This window comes from Electrophorus electricus, chromosome 3 (assembly GCF_013358815.1).
Source record: "Electrophorus electricus isolate fEleEle1 chromosome 3, fEleEle1.pri, whole genome shotgun sequence".
Classification (NCBI taxonomy): Eukaryota; Metazoa; Chordata; class Actinopteri; order Gymnotiformes; family Gymnotidae; genus Electrophorus; species Electrophorus electricus.
In genome coordinates this window covers 4253682-4273147 of record NC_049537.1, presented here as the reverse complement: position 1 = coordinate 4273147, position 19466 = coordinate 4253682, and the positions used below count along the sequence as shown (strand labels likewise).

At 40.5% G+C, this 19466-nt stretch overlaps 1 protein-coding gene across 9 annotated transcripts in view; it reads right to left on the bottom strand.

The window, feature by feature from the left end:
• The window catches only part of dlg1 (discs, large homolog 1 (Drosophila)), an 85865-nt gene extending 67027 nt beyond the window's left edge, over positions 1–18838 (bottom strand). For 3 of the 9 annotated variants that reach the window (XM_035524220.1, XM_027013544.2, XM_027013543.2), the window contains exons 1-3: positions 18198–18837; positions 17881–18012; positions 12299–12468 (exon numbers count right to left, since the gene is read on the bottom strand). In XM_035524220.1, coding sequence (XP_035380113.1) covers positions 12299–12468; positions 17881–18012; positions 18198–18216 — 321 coding nt within the window. In that variant the 5' untranslated portion in view covers positions 18217–18837. Of the gene's footprint in view, positions 1–12298; positions 12469–17880; positions 18013–18197 lie in introns of all 9 variants that reach the window. The other 6 variants (XM_027013545.2, XM_027013546.2, XM_035524219.1 and 3 more) reach the window with 5 other exon arrangements.
• Between the last annotated feature and the right edge of the window lie 628 nt (positions 18839–19466).

The window sequence follows — 19466 nt, the reverse complement described above, 5'->3', positions numbered from 1 at the left end:
CAAAGCAGGAAAGACTCTCGCCTTGGCCACGCAGCAGTGTGTGTGTGTCGAGTGCATGGCTGCCTCTTCCACACGGATAGCTCTGACCCTCCCTGCCTCTCGCCGCAATCTGTGGCTCCGCCCTACCGCACGGCGCTGACCATGCGCAGCGACCCTCTCCTGGATAGCCCCATAACCCATGGCGACAGCACCACCAGCAGAGCTGAATAGAGGCCGCCCACTTTTCCCACAATGCACAGAGAGGGTCCTAGTGGAGCTTGCTGAGGAGAGAGGAGAAACTCCCCTCACACTAAACATTCATTCATATCTGAACACAAACAGCTTAAAAACTTGGGGGGGCGGGGGGGATCTATATTCCTTAACTGATATTGGATCATTTAATATCAGAAATTTAATACGCATCAAAGACTATTAGTATTAGTCTGTCAGGAATTACAAAGGGATGTAGACAGCCATACCAAAGAGATGCATAAGAGAAAATACCCTCATTAATAAGTCTAAGGAGATCGATGGAATCCTGCAGTGCATCTGCTGAGGTCTGCCAGAAAAAGACTTTAAGGTCGTAGAACTGAACGGAAGCTTCCATTCCCCGTCAGAGCACAGTCAAATTACCTCCTAGTTCCACTCAATACAGTAGATGGCAGTATTAAATTACATTTTGAGTATTCTTCCTGCTTTGAAAAGAAAAGAACAGAAAAGAAAGGAATTAAAAGCAAAAAGAGGAGCTTGAAGAGCAAGACTGGTTAGAGCCCAAACCCAAATGTCAGGGGAAATTTTAGGATCTTTTTATGAAGGCTAGATTTAAAGGTCTTTCATTCCAGCTACATTTTGTTCATGCTTCTGGGTGTGGATTCATGCTGTGTGGCAAAAGGCATATTCCATAAAGTAACAACAAGAAAAAAACTCTCTCATTAATAAAGGTGACCACCAGGAAGGCAATGGTAAGCATGGCTACACATGTGTAATGAAGGAAGCTTGGTGTGTGCTGCAGGTGACCTATGAGTGCCCGGCTGGTCTGTGTTGCACATGCACATTCGCTGTCCAGCAGCACAGACTCTAAAATCATGTCCATTGGAGCAGAGAAATCTGTAATAAAGAAAGGGTTCAGAACTGCACCCTTTCCACATGAGCCACAACAGCTGGACAAATTTAGAACCTCCTGTAAGGGCAGGAGGGCTATTTGTAATAACAAAACCACCTTTAATCCAGCACCGGAAATGAACTCAGGTATGCCAAATTTGCAACAAGACAGGTGTATTACCTCATCCCAGCCCCAATTGACCAGGCATCTTACAGCAAAATCCCTCATACAGCCACCAACCAAACTCACAGACAATATACAGTATATATACACAAAATACACAACTTTCACTATTAAATATTCTGTTGAAGGTTCTGTCTTTTAAGTCACTTTTTTAGTCTTTCAAATGGCTCCAACCGGCTCTCCTATAGAGGTGATGATGGGCCCAAACCAGTTGGCTTAGAGTATGGACCAAACCAGAAGGCTTAGAGTATGGACCAAACCAGTTGGCTTAGAGTATGGACCAAACCAGAAGGCTTCCCAACAAGGGGCTTTCATGCTACAAAAGATGTTTAGAAAACAACTCCATTTTCCCTAATAACTTCCTGTTTAAACAGGAAGAGAAACCCACAGAGGTTCCCACTGGGCTGGAGGTCAGGGAACCTATTAAAAAAAAAAAAAAAAAAAATCAGTAGCCTTGTTGGTTACAAGTTAAATAACCACAAGCATGGGATTTACCTGCCTTCCTGCTTCACACACTGTCCATGCACAACCGGTTGTACCGGCTCTCCTCAAGTGCAGAGTGAATTGTTAACAAAGCCAGATATCATTGCGTAAGTCATGAGAGCTAGAACTTGTCAACATTATGCCTGAAGCTAAGAGCTTGGTTAACATCTAGATGAAACAAACATGATGCATTCAACATTTTGTCAAACCCTCGGTACCATATATGCAGAGTATTATACTAATTTCCCAGACTACCACGTAATAATGGCATATCATTAATCCACAATATATGACAGCAAAAGCTGTATAGGTAAAACATCACTCTCTCTACAGATAGATATAAAGATCTAAATAGAGGGACAAGATTTCTTCTTCAGATATAAAAATGTGATGCACATAAATGCAAAACATCACTGATACAGACATAGTGCTACACTGCACTCAGTTAAGCATGTTAGTTACATTTATTGATTGTTGCTAGGATTCGGTTACTAAGGATATAGGTTGACAACTTGTTCTTTCCAAATGTAATTCATGTTATAAGAATCCATGCAAAAAAAAAAAAAAAAAAAAAAAAAAAAAAAAGTTACATCCCGAGTCTGTTAAAAATATATGTTAACACTTGGCAAATTGCAGACCCAAAATAACACTGGGCTTTGACTAAATTGCAGGTTGTTTAGACATTCTCTGCTGAAAGTGCTTTTTAGTCCCTGTGCACTCAGTTTTGCACACACCTCCTAAGACACCACGTGCTTTTTTCAGAAGAATATTTAGCCAGCTGTACCACTGTACAAATCACTGAGGCTGCCGAGGATCCTAAGCCAAGACAGGGCCGAGGAGGAGGGCAGCTTCTGGGACCACATGCAAGAGACATGATTACAACTGGCCCCACTCCGTTGGCACTGGTGGCACTTCTGAAAGCCACTGAAATCATCGCTCTGGGACGGTCCCGGGGTACGTCCTGCCTGGCCTCCATCACGTGACCACGACCAGAGCTGGGAGCTGCCCCAGACAGCACGTACTGGACAGCCAGCCACCTGGAGCTACTGACCCTGACATGAACCCTGACAAGGCAAGCAGCCGTGCGGTTTAAATATGGCACTAAATCCAGATCAACTGCTGCTGTCCAAAGCCATGCAAGGAAATCTGCAGGCAGTGAATTGCTCAGTGAAGCTCTCACCGCCAATCTCTGGACACCCAGGGATGAGCTTCACTTGGACTTGAACTCACTTGGTTTCCCCATTTTCAGCTCCTGTAGCTCAGCTTGTAGAGCAGGTAGAATTGCTAGCAACACAAAGGTCATAGCTTAAATTCCCAGGCAGAACATGCTGTTGACTAATACTGATAAACACTGTACAGATATTTGAGATGCAGAAGATATAAATGCAAATCATGGGCCTGGTGGAATTCAGTCAGCCTCAACCCTTTTCTTACAGTTTTTTTATTCCTGCTTTTTAAAATCAGTTTGGCATTTTCAAATTCTGCCAACATCATGACATTCTGCAAAATCATGCCATATTTCATACTTACGTTTATCCACTTCAGAGCACTAGAAAGAACAGTGCGACTGTTCACTTTAAAAGGAAAGCCTAACATAGGTTTCAGCCTGGCTTAAACGGCTAAGCCTGTAAAACTTCCACCTTTCAGTTGGCTACAGAATTCTTTCATTCCCTGCACCAGTGACGCAGTGTAGCAGTACATGCCTGAGCAGAGGAAGTGGTATTCTGATTCCGCCCTGACCCAAAGCACTTCTGCATGAAAAGCAGCCTTCCCCGCGGCTCTGGGTCCTCACGTGACAGAGAGCCCTCTCTATCCACAGCTCGGAGAGGAGACGACAGCTGCTTAAGTGAAACAGCATCACCCAATGAGAAACAAATGAGGATGATTGCTACTGGCAGAAGAGTCACACTGCCAAGCACACAGTCCTCTATGCAGTGGTCAGCTTTCAGGTTTCCTACTTCAAACAAGCACTCTGCCACGCCATGCCAGGCTGTCATTAGACTTAAAATAGACTGTGAGCAATGGCCAGCAGTACCACACTCACAGGCATTATGGCCCAACACACTCACGCTCTGACAAGTAATTAAGCACGGTCAGGCCAGGGTGGGCGTTGGCCTTGGACTCTGCCACAGGTGTCTCATTAGAGCAAGCGGAGAAGCTTCAACCAGATGATCATAACATCGGAAACAGCAAGGCTAAGACTGTACTACTGACACGTGAAGATGGCCAACAAAATCCTAAACCTTCTTTTAAATGTGTCGAGTTGGAGGGTATGCTGTGGAATGCAAAATGTAAATTTAATGATGAGTGCAATTCACATTCACTACATACATGCTCACACTAATTGGATTCTTTGAACATTTTATGCAGCGAAGCATTGAAATAGAAGAGCACAGGCCTTGTGTGGTACTAAGCACTGAACCAGGAGAGCACAGGCCGTGTGTGGTACTAAGCACTAGACTGACGTATTGCTCCCCTGAGAATTGGATAGGGAGGACAAAGACCAATTTCTGGCTTCTACATCTTTTAGGCTCCTTTTATTCCTCAATAAAGTCAGATAGAGATCTGAAGAGGAGAATAGGAGGGAAACCCATTAATGGCATGTGAGAGTCTCAACACCTCTCAGCCCATTCCCACACATGACCAGGCTCCCAGCACCCATCTGGGAGTGGATAAAGAGAACATACTGTGCATGTATGCAAATGAACAAGTTTGAGAGAGAGAGGTGTGTGTGTGTGTGTGAGAGTATGGGCTATGAGTAAGCCTGCCTATATGTACAGAGAACACAGGAAGCCTGTGACTCATTGAGAAGAGGGAGTGTGAGATCAGCACACTGCCACACTCCCTGCCGACTCACACCTGCTTTAACCTCCGCAGCTCAGGAGAGTGCACACACGTGCACCCCATCTCACCGCATGACCTATAACCCTATGACATTCAAACAGAAGCAACACATCATTCAACAAATAACATCTTAAGTAAAAAAAAAAAACAAAAAAACAACAACAACTCAGATCCCACTACAGGAAGTAACGTCAAACACATCCATGCCCAAAACCTGAGGGAAAGATTGAATAACCAACACCTCTGGCATCTACCAGAACCTGCTTTCTGTTTGTCTGCATGAGGTACCAAAAAACATCATGTGGTGCTCCACATTCCACCGCTGTGCCCCTCTGTTAAATGGAGCTCAGACAGGGAGAGGCGGGGAGTCCAGGGAGCAGACCTGAACAGAGCGTCGACTTCCAAGGAGACCCAGATTCAGTAAGAGACAACCTGTGCAGCTCCGAAGGAGAGCAAGCAGACACACCATATCCTGATCAGTTTCACTTGCGCAAAGCGCTTCCCGTTTTAACTCACCCTGATCCTCATGCTTTTATTTCGCTACTATAGACCCAGGTCATTTTAGTTGTTGTTTGATTGTTGCTTAAGCTTCTGAAGTGCGCTTTGGTGTTTTCACAACAATATATTAATGAATCACCACATGACTGCAATATGTTTAAGGCACAACAGCAACATCACAACAGATACTTTGAAAAATTAGGTCCTAGTTATCCCAGTGCCCAGTAAAACGCTGGGCTCAATAATGTAAAGGGCATATTGACAGCATATTGACACTCTGTAATAATATAATCTTGCTTCACCAATACGTGTTATATACTAAAGAGGGAGTGTGAAAGTGATCTTCAGCACTAATGTACAACAGCTCTTCAACACAAGTATGTTTCATTTACATTTACAGCATTTAGCAGACGCTCTTATCCAAAGCAACTTACAAAAGTGCTTTCTCATTTACTCATAGAATACATTCTAGCTAGTACAGTAGGTTAGAATCAAATATACCAATGAACTAGAATACTGTTGAAATACAGGAATCAATGCTGATGCATAGAGGTGCAAAATACACAAGCTCTATTTCAAACAAATATAAGTGCAATAAACCATAAGTAATAGAGTTTGTTAGTCAACAAAGGAGCAGTCAACATCAGTGCAATAAACAATACCTTACAATAAGAGAAATAGTTTTAGTTAACAGGAGAAAGGTCAGTGGTCATTTAAATATTCCACAAATAGATTGGTCTTCAGTCTGCGTTTGAAGACTGCAAGGTACTCTACTGTCCGGACAGCAAACGGAAGTTCGTTCCACCATCTAGGAACCAGGACAGAGAATAGTTTTGGTGCTTGTCTTACGTGAAACTTGGTATAAACATGGTATTTCGAGGAGAGCCGTACTTGAAGTTCGAAGTACTCAAGGTATGGATCTGGCTTTGTCTATTGACATCATGTATGGAGGGGCTGGTCCATTTTTGGCCTTGTAGACAAGCATCAAGGTTTTAAATCTGATACGTGCAGCTACTGGAAGCCAATGAAGGGAGCGCAACAGTGGAGTAATGTGTGTGAACTTGGAAGACCAGTCGTGCTGCTGCATTATGGACATGCTGTAGAGGTCTGATGGCTCTTAGAGGAAGACTAGCAAATAGCGAGTTGCAGTAGTCTGGCTTTGAAATTACAAGAGACTGCACAAGTACCTGGACAGCTTCCAGCAAGAGAAAGGAGAAATTTGCAAGACCGGGTGAGATTTGAAACACGACAATTGGTTGTCCAAAGTTATGCCCAGGCTACAAACAGCTTCAGATGGTGATACCAGGGAGTTCTCAGAGGAATGTAGGGTATTGTGTGTTTCAAGTACACAATACTTTACATTCTGTTCCACACCAGAGTCTTTGAGCCTCGTATAACACCTACTGCAGAGAGCCTTCACACAACGACCATGTCTCCACAAAATTAAAGCAAAGGCAAAAAATAGGTCTTTCTTTCCAAAGACAATTAAAGGATAAACGTTAATCCTTTTAGAGCTTAAAAGGTGAGATTAGGAAACTTTTACTTTCTTCAGAGAAGTGGAAGATGAGGTTAGGAAATTCTTCTAGAGGTCAGAAGAAACAATGATGTTTATTCATACAAAAGGGCCTAAAGATTTGAGATTAAAATCCAATGAGATGCTACAATCAACGTTTCCTGGTCACAAGACGACAAGCCATTTAAGTATTTAAACCCATAGCAGAGGACTGATCACGACTATAATTGCGACCAAATCTGCTCTAGCCAGGTTATTAAATATAGAACACTCTGCATCAAACTCTGATGTCAGGTCAAATCCAGGTACAAAATGTAAAAAGGAGCATCAGAGAGAACCTGTTACCAGGTTGAGACTGAGCCCAGACTGACGGTCCGAATAGCCTACCTTACCCAATCACTCAGTTCAACATGCTTTAATGAAAACTCCATTACTTCTTCATAAAAAGCACTTCTTCAAAAGTGCAAGTAAACGTTTAAAAGAAAATCGACATCTCATTTATTGTTCTTGCAAAAGGAAAAAATTATGATGAATAAAAATAATTTAATAGATTGGCATTTTAAATAAGTCAGCATTATATACTTCACAGAGATGCGTGTGAAAAGGACAAACCACTGGATAAAGTCAAAGTAATGCAAGGGGTGTTAAATACTGTAGCAAGCAGAGTTCACCTCTAAAACATTCAGGATAAAAAAAAGGAAAAATACATGGGTTCTGCTAGTGTTTCTGGTACGCTTGAGACCTCCACCACTCTGCCTCTTAACTGCTAGGATTAACAAAGCAAACTATGCATTATCAAGATGCCCTTAATCACATACTAGACGAAGTAACACGGACGTTTAAAATGGTAACACAATGAAGGGTAAGGCAGAGGAAAAGCATCAGGCAGTGAAGCTGAAGAAATATGGGCCAACACGTGACAGCGTGGAGTGACAGAAGAATCAGAAGGGCCTGGCAGGAGGTGCATGCATGGCGCACCTTGGGGTCGCACTGGGATATGCACATGCCTCCATGACCACAGCTGTGCTGCTCTTTTGCCCTTGTGTGCAAGAATGACTCACTTGCCAAGGAGCAGACGGAAGTTAAAGCCTCATGCATATGATATAAAATCAGGCATATTTTTTGCATATTTGGTATGCGTATGCTTGTGTGTGTGTGTGTGTGTGTGGGTGTGTGTGTGTGTGTGTGTGTGTAAGAACAGGTCAATCCAAGCAGCTCATGTATGTCCCCCTCTCCAGAACAGCCCATTCAGGCCACCTTCACTCTAAATGTCTACTACAATTTAGAACGCTTTAACTGGTTTCTTGAGAGGTCATACAAGCAGGTTTAAGGTCATTGGATTACACACCTTCTATGTACTCACGGAATGGACACAACCAATAACTGATCCATTCCACACTGTGTTTTATAAGCATTTCTCTGAACAAATCACTAAATGATTAAGAAAATCACTTTTTGTAGTCGTCTGTTATTTCCAAGAAGGACAAATGGATGAAGAATTTAACTTTAGCTTTATATTAAGGGCACTTGATCAAATAAAACAAAAGTCTCAGTCCTGCAAGATTTCCACTCCTAAACCACCACACTGCTAAAAAAAAACAAAAAACAAACAAACAAACAAAAAAAACACTAACTGAACTAGCTACTAATGAAACTGCTGTAGATTTTTCCCCACAGTGGTTCACATCTTTTTCATGCAACACAGCTGGTCTTCCTGAAGCACATCCTGCCCGTTTCTCGCCCCAGGCAGCAGTACAGCCATTTTAGAGGAAATGTGCAATCAACCCAAACACTTATATTAGGACTGGAGCTGGGAAGTAGTCCTACTCATCCTTCTGACATTCAAATATACTGCACCTATGGAACAAGTTCATGGCTTTATGTTTACCTGCTATAAATTTGTTTCTAACCATTTGGTATCCAATTCTTTTTGCTCAAAAATATGCTGCTGACCAAATCAGCAACTTCAAACTAGCTTGAAACAGAAATTAATTTAAAATGCAAGCTTCACAAGTCCAGTAAACAAGGTTCCAGTTTCGATACATTCTATTTTAAAAATCGGAAAACTATCGTATGACTATCGACGCAAAAATAAATAAATAAGTAAAAATTTAAAAATGTAAAAAATGAAGAGGAACGAAAACTTAGCCACCGCGCCCCCGCGGTTCCTATCTTACCTTACCTTAGTGGTGACGATGCATAAACAGTCCATTCTTCACACCCCAGCCGCCAACTCCACATCACCCGCGAGTCATTTCAACCCTACCATTCAACACAAACACCGCGGGACCAACTTCTCAGACGATCAAACACTACACGCAGAGGCGCGCTACACAGGAGACCGCAAAGTCTGCATCAGCACATTCTCGCAGTCGGCGGCAGCGTGTTGGTGTCCATGGTGATGCTGAGACGGACGATGTCTGAACTCCAGGTTAGCCACATCCTGATGCGCATGCAGGGTTAACACTCGCTCCAGAACAGAGCGCGCGACAATGTCACTTTGGTCTCGGCTGCTACACAACACCGCGCGCCGCGTGCCACGTGCAGCCTGCGCTGGGTCTTAGTTGCTTTCATATATAGCTCGCACTTAAGTAGAAACTAGGGCGATCAGAAATACGTTTTCATTTGGGGGGTAAATCTCTCTCTCTCTCTCTCTCTCTCTCTCTCACACACACACACACACAATCGATACATAGATGCAGGCAAATTTTATATATATATATATATATATATATATATATATATATATATATATATATATATATATAGAGAGAGAGAGAGAGAGAGAGAGAGAGAGAGAGAGAGACTCATACTATACTTTTTATACTTAGATGAGGCATCATATTAAGCTAATAATAATAATAATAATAATTATTATTATTATTATTATTATTATTATTATTATTATTATTATTTAGAATGTATGTTTACGCAGTAGTCAAAAATCAATATACTGTTCTCAAGACAAAAACTATACGAACATGTTGATGAACTAGGCAAATACCTTTTTCATCATTTAGAGCTGAAGCTAGCACACATTGAGCTACTTCAGTCATAAACCCATACAGCAATACGTCCTTTGATAACGCCATAGTCAATGACACATTCACATTCAGTTTTATCTTAATCTGTATAAATCACATCAGAGGAGGATGCAAATGTGACTCACTCTTTTTTGCCAGTCTATCCCTTTGAACAGATGAAGAGAGGTTTAAGAATTTCCAAGATACCCCAAAGGAAGAAGCCATAGCTCTTCATAGTCTTAAGTCAGAGAAAACACCAGGACCAGATGGCCCGGGCTGCGAGATGTATAAAGAATCTTTTACTTGTGCCACTTTTGGAAATGCTAATCTATTCATTCGAAACTGGTGTACTAGAGTATCTCACTGATAAAATAAAAAAAATCCTAAATTTGGAGCACATAGACCTATAGCACTGTTAACCTAGGATCTGAAATTGTTGTCTAAAATACTGGCCACTAGATTAGAAAAGGTTCCACCCATTCCAATTAGTCAAAACCAGGTATCTGAACCAAGGTTGGTGGAGGCAATAAAAAAAATATTTAATTATTTTCTGAATATTTCACAAACTCTAGAGCCATACATCTAGGTAACTATTATTTTCCTTTTAAAGGGTCAGTATCTGTATTTGAATCTCTAGGTATCATCATAGCCCCTACATTTCAATCTACATTCAAATCTAATTTATCCAAATTCTGGGTAAAATCCACAGTGACTTAAATCATTGGAATACCCTTCTATTGTCATGACTGAGAAGGAACAATCATCAAGATTAATATTTTCTTCAAGTTTATTGTACGCACAAAGTTATAAAATAATATATGGTATCAACTGGCATGTCAATTATGTATTATTCCTCAGTGACTTCTGAGGATGATTCTAGTTTAATCTGGTTGGATTTTGAATCTTCGCAATCTTTCTTTCTTTTACAAAGTCTGTTATTTGTTCATGACTAAAAAACTTAAGAGGCCTTTATGACAGCCCAAAATACTCGAGGCTTGGTGCTTAGCTTGTAATGTAGAAAACAGGTCTCACATCAAAGAACGTGCACTCTTTCAGAAGAGTGTGTACTCTTTCAACTGACTAATTTCATCGAACATGATCATCTTATCTTCAGTTTATTAATAACTAAATCATTGCAGATAATGTTACTGTGCAATATATTTATGATTACTGTGCACTACATTAATGTAATAATAATAATAATAATAATGTAACATATCCATAATTCAACTCTCTGCCTCCCCCCCTCCCCTGCTTTTTTATTTATTATTATTTGCATTGTCCCCATATTGCTGTCCAGAGCTGCTTAAGAATTTCAAAGATGCCCCAAAGGAAAACGCCATAGCTGTTCATCTGTTTGTTCATCTCTACTCCAATATGTTCACTTCTGATATAAATAGTTCCTCTATCTTCCTCCCTGGGGGTCAGATACGCTGGTATCATGTAGTTTCACAGAAACCATTCAACTAGTGGCTCAATTGCCCTGCCCCTCCCCTAAACTACATTTATGCTTTGCGCAACTTGACTGCAGAAAGGGACGCCACACAGTGACAAAAAAGATGCTCAAGGAGTTTATTCGTCATGAGATCACACAAAGGGCTGTAAGAGCATTGGTGTGTTTGCACGTTTTAAATAGACATAGAAACACACTCCTCAAAGCAGATGTCTGGAGTGTTCCGCTAACTCAACCCCCTCTTATCTGCACCAGCTTTTTTCTCTCTCTCTCTTTTCTCCAAGGTTTCATTTTCCTTACATATGCTTTTGACAATGTCAAATCTGTTTGTGTTTTGGTAAGACACAGTCATTGTTTGTACACCCCCCTTCAGTCTGGTATAGCAGAGGCTTGGCTGGATACATGCCATCAATTGCAATATGCATGTCCTGCTAACAATGAATGCAGTACCGTGTTTTCTGTAAATACAATAATTGGATTGCTTTTGTAGACACAGCCGCTTTGCAAAGAAATCAAGTTCACACCCTGCTGTCACATGCTAATTTGAATAATGTGCGGGAGGGGGTTCTCAAAGCAGGACTTGATGGCACTGGACCTACTGTGCCAAGGAGACTGAGACACACGTAGCACTCAGTCTTCCCCTGTCAGAGAGTAGCACACTCTGCACCTACAGACAGTGAAGAAGCCAACTGATGGAACGGCAAGTTATTGGGGGTATGGAAGAACTAGTTTTCAAAAGCATATGAAAAGACCTCTGGAAATGCATTTCTGCACTTGAGACTATACTACCTCAGTGTAAACAACTGAAACTTCTAAAATCTGTACTTGCAGAGTTATACTCACCAAATAAATATGAGTCTTTATAACATCTTAGCAAGACTCTGTTTGTTCAAAAACAGGTGACTGATGTAGTAAGGATCAGTAATAAAGTAAGGCATGCCTTGTAACGGAGCAGACAATACACACTACATCCACGTCAAAAATTATACTCTGCTCCTCGTCTTTTCACATTCACAGAAAATATGTCTCAGCTAGTGTGTGCTAGTGAGAACTGTTTGTGTGTAACGGAGTAATGACACAATGGCAATTGACCCATAAAGAACAACAAGAAGCAGTTTCAGAAATCTCATAGGTGAATATAACTGCATCCAGATCAAACATACGGTAATTAATTTAAACAACAACAGAATAATGAAGCAGTGCCTGTTTCTTAATCTTACCTCACTAGTAGAAGAAAGGCTACTGGCCCCAGTATCTGTTATAGCAGTGGGGCTGGGAATGCTGGGAACATCTGATTGGTTAGCACCAGGAGAAGACTCTGATGGTCTTGTAGGTTCTATACCCTCGGCCTGTTTGTCCTGTAATGTCACTTCATAAAATTCCTGGATATCTGAAAGGATGAGATCAAAAAGCATTATATAGCAAAAACACATACAACAGAAACTGCAAAACAGTAATAAGATTAGTAAAAAAAAAAAAGTTTTTAAAGTAAAATGAACGTGTGAATAAAACATTTATTGTAATAATTATTATAATAACTATTATTTGAGCCATTGCTTTGTTCTTGTTCTGTCTAACAGAGGCCAGAGAAAGAAGACCTAAACAAACAGTCTTACATAAGCATCTTTGCCTGGGAAGTGACAGACGTGCAGCTTGCACAAATGAAGGCCAGGCAACAAAAGGCCCATTTAAAACCAGAGGCACTTTGGTAAAGCTTCTTTCAGGAACAAGGGAACAAAAGGCTCTGTGGCCGAACAGAAAGACAGTTGGAAGCAATGCTCTCAGACAGACGTTGGCCGTTCGTGACGAGGCTTGCGGCCTGGAAACTGGCCGCCAAGGTTCGCTGCCGCATCAAAACTGTGATTAGGTGGGCATCTTTCATTCTCTCATTTGCTTCATAGCAACATTTGCATCAACAGAATCTTGTCTCCAGTGCAGGTACTGTATTTGCTGCTGGGGCTTTATTTGGCCATTCCCACCGTACCGAGTCTGCAGGCTCATCTGCAGAGAGCACAGCATGAGCACATCCTTGGCTTTGATGTTTGGCACATCAGGGGTGCAATACTGAATCAAATAATATGTATAAGCCCTAATAAATAAAAAGAAAGCACTTCAGCTGCCTACAAGTTACAACGGCCAGCCCACTTTCGTATACGCTTCCGATGATGTGTACAATTTTAATCTCATTAATAAAGAGAGAGTGCCAATATATTGTTTATTATGTCTTTAATGTTATTATACCTGGTCATCAACATCGCTCTGCGTGTTGAAATGAAATACACAGGAATGCGAGCACAGCCTACAGTCACCTTAGCCATCGATGCTGTCAACACTGAACATAGCTAACTCAAGTGAATCAGTATTCTGTATAGCTAGACAGAATTAAGTTAGCATGGCTACGCCAAATACAAGACATTCTCTCATGTCCGCGAATCGAGGGGAAAAAAACGGGCTCAAATAGGCAAAATATGCCCACGCTCGACTCTATCAGAAGACGGCCAGCCAACAGATACGGCAAAACCACTAACGCTAAGCAAAAAGTGTTATAGTCTCCCAAGCAAAACAGGTAGCACCAGTAACTTGTCTAAGCATTTGGCCGACACGAACCAAACCTCTACGCAGAGCTGAAAAGACTACAGGTTCACACAAGTAAAGGCTTACGCGGGAAGCTTCCTTAAATGATGAATGAAATGCCCCGTTTAATTGTTTTTGTGTCCGAGATAAGCCAATTACTCGTCAAGCATGTGAGCAAATCGGCTATCAAGCATTTAGCACACTTAATTGTTACAATTACGTTTGAACTCATTTTAAACAGTAAAATACTGGTGTTTGATACGGAGCAATGTGTGTACAGTTTAACCGCAAAATAAGGATGTTTCTCTCACTCATCTCACTGCAGATGTTATGTTATCTGTAGCCCCCACAAAATATGGCAAGAACTCCAAAGAAGCCCAAAGACTAAACAGAGCAGCTCAAGGAGAATGAGACTTATACAAGATAAGACTTTATTGATCCACCAAGAACCCATAGACAAACTGGTTTTCCTAGTCAAGAACCTTAAACAGGAAAAGAAACTCTAAAGTAATTTTTTACATATTTAGCTTGTTGTATAGTAACTTTTACTTGCTAGATAGTTTTCATTTTAAAATCAATATTTTGTAAGCATATTTCTGTTCAATCCAATAACCTTTTTCCCCCATTCAGACATTGGAAAGACTATATTTTTGTTATAAATATCCTACAAAAGTGTTGTTTAGGTATCGAGAATTGTGATACTACACATGGTATCGAAGTCAAAATTGTGGTATTGTGACAACCCTACTCTGAACAGCCTCCTTATACTGGAGCATATAATATAAACACAGGCCAACCATGGCCAGAGCTGTAGAGTACTTTAGGAACATGTTTTCCATTCAGAGACAAACATGTCCAATCATAGAGCAAAATCCACTTACGTAACAACATATAATTTGGCCATCATCAAACTAATGCATTTGTACAGCCCTTAATATAGCTGCTTCTAGATCCCTTATTGAATCCACTCATTCACTTTAAAATCATGTTCATGACTAGGTCATTCTGTCTTGCTTTAAATGCTTCAGCACATTAATGAAGTAACATTACATTAAAGGATATGCTTAAGAGCATTGGCTCTGGAATCTGAAAGATGTTAAAAGAAAAGAAGGCAACTGTGCCAGGTCTAGGGAGAGTCATAAAACCCAGCTGAAAGGATAACAAAGATAAACTCCTGAAAACACTGTAGGAGGGGAGATGATCTTCACACAGCCGAGATTAGAATGTACTGATAAGGTTATGGTTTGTCAGCTGTGATTACCACGGCAGACGAAAAGTCACAGTTGAGGTCAGTGACACAGTGGAACCAAGTAAGAAAAAGACATCAACATCTAGTCTGTGTTAATAGCTCTACAGTAAACACTGAGGTGAGAGTTTTGTAATTCTACAGCCCGCTGTCAAGCATTACCACTATAGCTGACTGAAAATCCAACTATGATTAATAGTCTCACACCTCAGCACACAAACACAGTAAATATTAGTGTTGTGCAAGGATACAAATTATAATGCAGTCTTAAAAGGTTTCAGATAAAGCATAAAATCAGATATTTAAATCAAGTATAATACAATATTCACTTAATATTAAATTCTTTTTGTGTTTGTTTATTTATTTTGGAATCCCACTGCTTCAGCAAAGTCCTGAAGACCAGTTGTATTCTTGGTTAATAGAAGACTCTTTGTACAGCCCAACTGATGTGCCTGAATGTGTACCTAGGTTTCCTCCATTAGGCCTTTAAAACCCTGGACAGCTCAGCTTGTTTACTCCACATCCAGGGTGTGTACACACACAAACACTGTGTGTGTCTACATGTCATGCCAAGACATCTTATGTTATGTTGTCTTATAGATGCTAATGCAGCCATATGAAGATGCCAAGTATTTCAAGCTCACTCACACATAACTAGTGACATTCTGCCACAGTGGTGTATTGTTCTAAATGTCACCACACAAGGAACAGTACAATCACCAAGAACGTGAACAGCGCCATATTCACTAGTGCTTGCTAGCAAGGCACTGACCTGACAGGTTTCTGTTGCCAGTGAACTACTCTGGTTTTTATTTTATTTTTTTAACTCTATTTGCTCATTTAGGGTGAAATGTCAGTAATACTTTTTTTTCTAATCAAGGAATAAAAATCTACATTAAGGTTGCCTGTCTTCGAATTAACTATGAAAGATTATGATTAATGGCATTTTCTGTGTAAGTTATCCTTTCGGTTTAAGGTCACATCTTGAATAGCGCTGTGGGACTCTCTCCAAGCACCAAGGCAACACAGCAAGTGTGCAGTGTGAAAAAGAAAATCAAACTGTGTAAAATTAGCATAAAAATCTTTACATAGCAAATAACTGAAGAGCTAACTTGTGGGTTGTTAATATGTACTGTTTCTCTGCATTTTAAAAGGCCTTATTTTCCCCCATTTAAACTTTATATCACTGACCAAGGTTCAATGGAGCCAGGAAACATTAGAAAAGACTAGAACTTCAGCAATGAGGTCATTAGAACCTCAGCAATGACGTCAATGACATCAGCAATGTATTATTAATGTCAGTCAGATTTCTTGAACACCGGGAAAACACTGTTTAATATTTATTTACTTACTACTGTTTATTTTACTATTTTAACTTTAGTTAGTATCTATCTATTTATCTATCACACACAACAATCTAATGCTGACCATAGTACACTCTCTGATTCCCTAAACAGGAAAGCTGATATTACATGTGCCACCAAATGCTTATCAGGATTATAGCTACAGCACTTTAATGGCAATTTGTATGCCAATACAGTAACAGCAAGTAATAAAGATATGATTAAAAATAAGGCCAGTGTAAGTTTGGGCCCTGGAGAGACAGTTTGTCTTTCAATATATTCATATTACTGGTGTAACATTAGAAGTGCTCTTAATCTCTAATGCCTCCATAACAATTCTTTAATCATTACTTTTTGAAAAGCAGTTTCCCACTCAAAACTAACATGTAGCACACGGAGCAGAAGACTCCTGTTTGGTGGCCTGAGGAGCAGGAAGCCACAGCATAGAGGGTTACTCTGCAACTGATCATGTCAAGAGATGGATTATTCTGGATTAGGAGTGGGAGGCATCACACACATCTCTGCAGGGTTAGACAGACTGAAAGCAAACGGGCTTTCACCAGTAAAACACGAGTAGAGGGATAAATAGTTGAATAGCCAAAAATGAGCCCATTTGGCAGGTTGCTTTTTCCTAATCTAGGCATAATACTCAAGTTTACCACACTGGCAATTATGACCAATTTTTCCTTTTCGTCAACTCGGCAACATTTGACAAAATGCACATGAATCTTTTTATGGATGCCCACTTCATTTTTCCAGCCTCGTTCTGCATGGCTGTGAAGTGCCAGAAATAAAGGAAGGGCCCAAGAACCAGAGCTGATTCCACTGCGACTGGTTCTATGCATCTCGATGAATTCAAGGCAAAGGTCAATATGACAATAGCAATTAGGAAGTAATGCATTGTGTAGCCTTAGTGTGCATTGCACAGACAGACTGCAGCAATTACATTCCAAGCAGGGCTTAGGTAAAGCAGCTTGTACAAGATGATCAATGAGGTATCAAGAAGCAATGAAGAACTAAGGCCAACCTAAGGAGATTTACACTCAACATAAGTGACAACTGTCGGTTGCACTCAATTTTTGAGGGGGGGGGGGGGGGTATGGTCATTTTTATGTGATTAGACAGATCTCATGCATTCTAGGAAATTTACAACTCATTGTAATGATTAGGCAAGGACAGAAAAAAAAACTAACATTTTTGAAGACGCGTCTTCTTAATAGTAATTACCACTGATAGATTTAACTATGTAAATTAATTTCTATTTTGCTTAAGTTATACCAGTTGCCATATCTAAAGACAATTTTCGTCGTTTGTAGTTCCAGCTGAGAAACTTTTTGTATGAATGCAATCATGACACGTTATATCCTGGGTGAATGGAGAACTGCTGTTGTGATTTTTAAAATCCAATCACTGCCCCAAACTCTGTCATTGTAAGAACAAGTTTGAAATGCTGAATACAAATACTTTCTGCAGGTGTGAAATATCTGACATTGCTGAAACAGTGCAGAGTCTGTGAATTATGTCATGGTAAGGTCAAACCTGTTCCACCATTAGTCACAGCCTGAAAGTGCTGCTCATGATGACAAAACCAATAAAAAAAACAACATGTCATTAGACTGTTCTACGTGCAGACGCTTACCTATTAGTGCTTGAAAGAGAGTGCTCTGAAACACACTGATAACTCTCTCAATGGAGTGTCGGAGGTGACGATCATCCGTCTGGCTCAGTTTAGCCCTGTATTCCTCTAGGAGTTGCAGCGCTCTCTGAGTGTCTAAAAAGTTTATTCACATTAATGGTAGTGAAATAAACGACGCTGATCACCGATATATGACAATGACAGGCTACATAAAACGCCTGTAAACACCTATAGATATCTAATCGTTTCGGCATAACGCAAACTAAAGAGTTCGAATACAGCCTAAAATAAAAAGTTGTAAACCACAATTGCAATCTCACCTTTCTTCCTTACTGGCATGATTAATCCAGGAGGTCAGGTCATACACTTACTAAGATGGTAAGGAGTTGTTTTAACCATTTGAAAGTGTTATCCTTAGTTTTCGTCCTCCGTTCACCAGAGTAATTCCTTGTATACGCGGCAACTGGCACAATGCTCTCTGAATGGGGCAAACTGATCAAGATCCAAGAAGAGGGTAGAAGGTAAACATTTTTTTTAAATCCCTGCAACTTTGCAACCAATGATATTAAACAGGGCTGTGTCCTGTCACAACTCAGTAACCTAGCCCTAAACAAACTTCTTTTGACTTTAAGCACTCCGATTTGAATGAATGGGATAGATCTGTTACAGCCAGCGTCTACAACGAGAGAGACAATATGGGCAAAAATATCCCCAAACTATTCACGCAGAAGTCGCACAGGCACAAATAATAAACCGGTCTCTGAGTACCATGCCAAGTTGCACGCAATCAACACCGTGCACTCTAGCTGGGTCCCCTGCATGCACCAGAATCCCGTCTTATGCCGCTTCCTCGATCCGTATACGTTCCCAAACAAAACTTCTTTGATCCTGCCCCCTCTACTTTCTTCCAGTGTTTCCGAAAATCCCAACTTTCCTCCAAAATGGCGACCTTGATAGGGAAACAAATCACATGATCCGTTGCCTTCCCTTGTCCATTCAACAGAGCCTCCGTGTAGGTGAAGGGAGATTTCGGGTTAAGGCTCGACGCAGCCAGGTGTGGTCTGACTCATTTTTTGGTTCGTTCTTTGCATGTGGAGCTATGTATACGTAGACAGTCCGCGAAAGGCTCTTTTTTAACATTTATATATTTGTGTAATAGGACATTACAAGAATTCTACAAAGTTTAATGATGAAAAGGTTGCCCGTGATAGGTCAGATTATATCGCATATCAGACTTCTTGTACTGCATAGCCTAATGAGATATCGCTGAGACAGCATTATGAAGTAGGTGATGACTTTGTTATTTTGACTAGTTTATTGTTGCTTTTATCTATAATCGCTTTACATTTTATCAAATTAAATTATTCAGACCTTATTTTCATTAAAACAGCAATGTTCTCTATAGTTTAACTTAACTGAGAATTTTGCTAGTAATTTGATGAGGCTTGTTACGCTGCACATGACAGTAAACCTTAAGGATCATGCAACTGAGATGGCACCCTGCAAAATCCAATTTACACAAAATATTACAGATGACCAAGTGAATTAAATCATAAGCAAGCAGACCTGTTTTCCTTATACTTTACCTT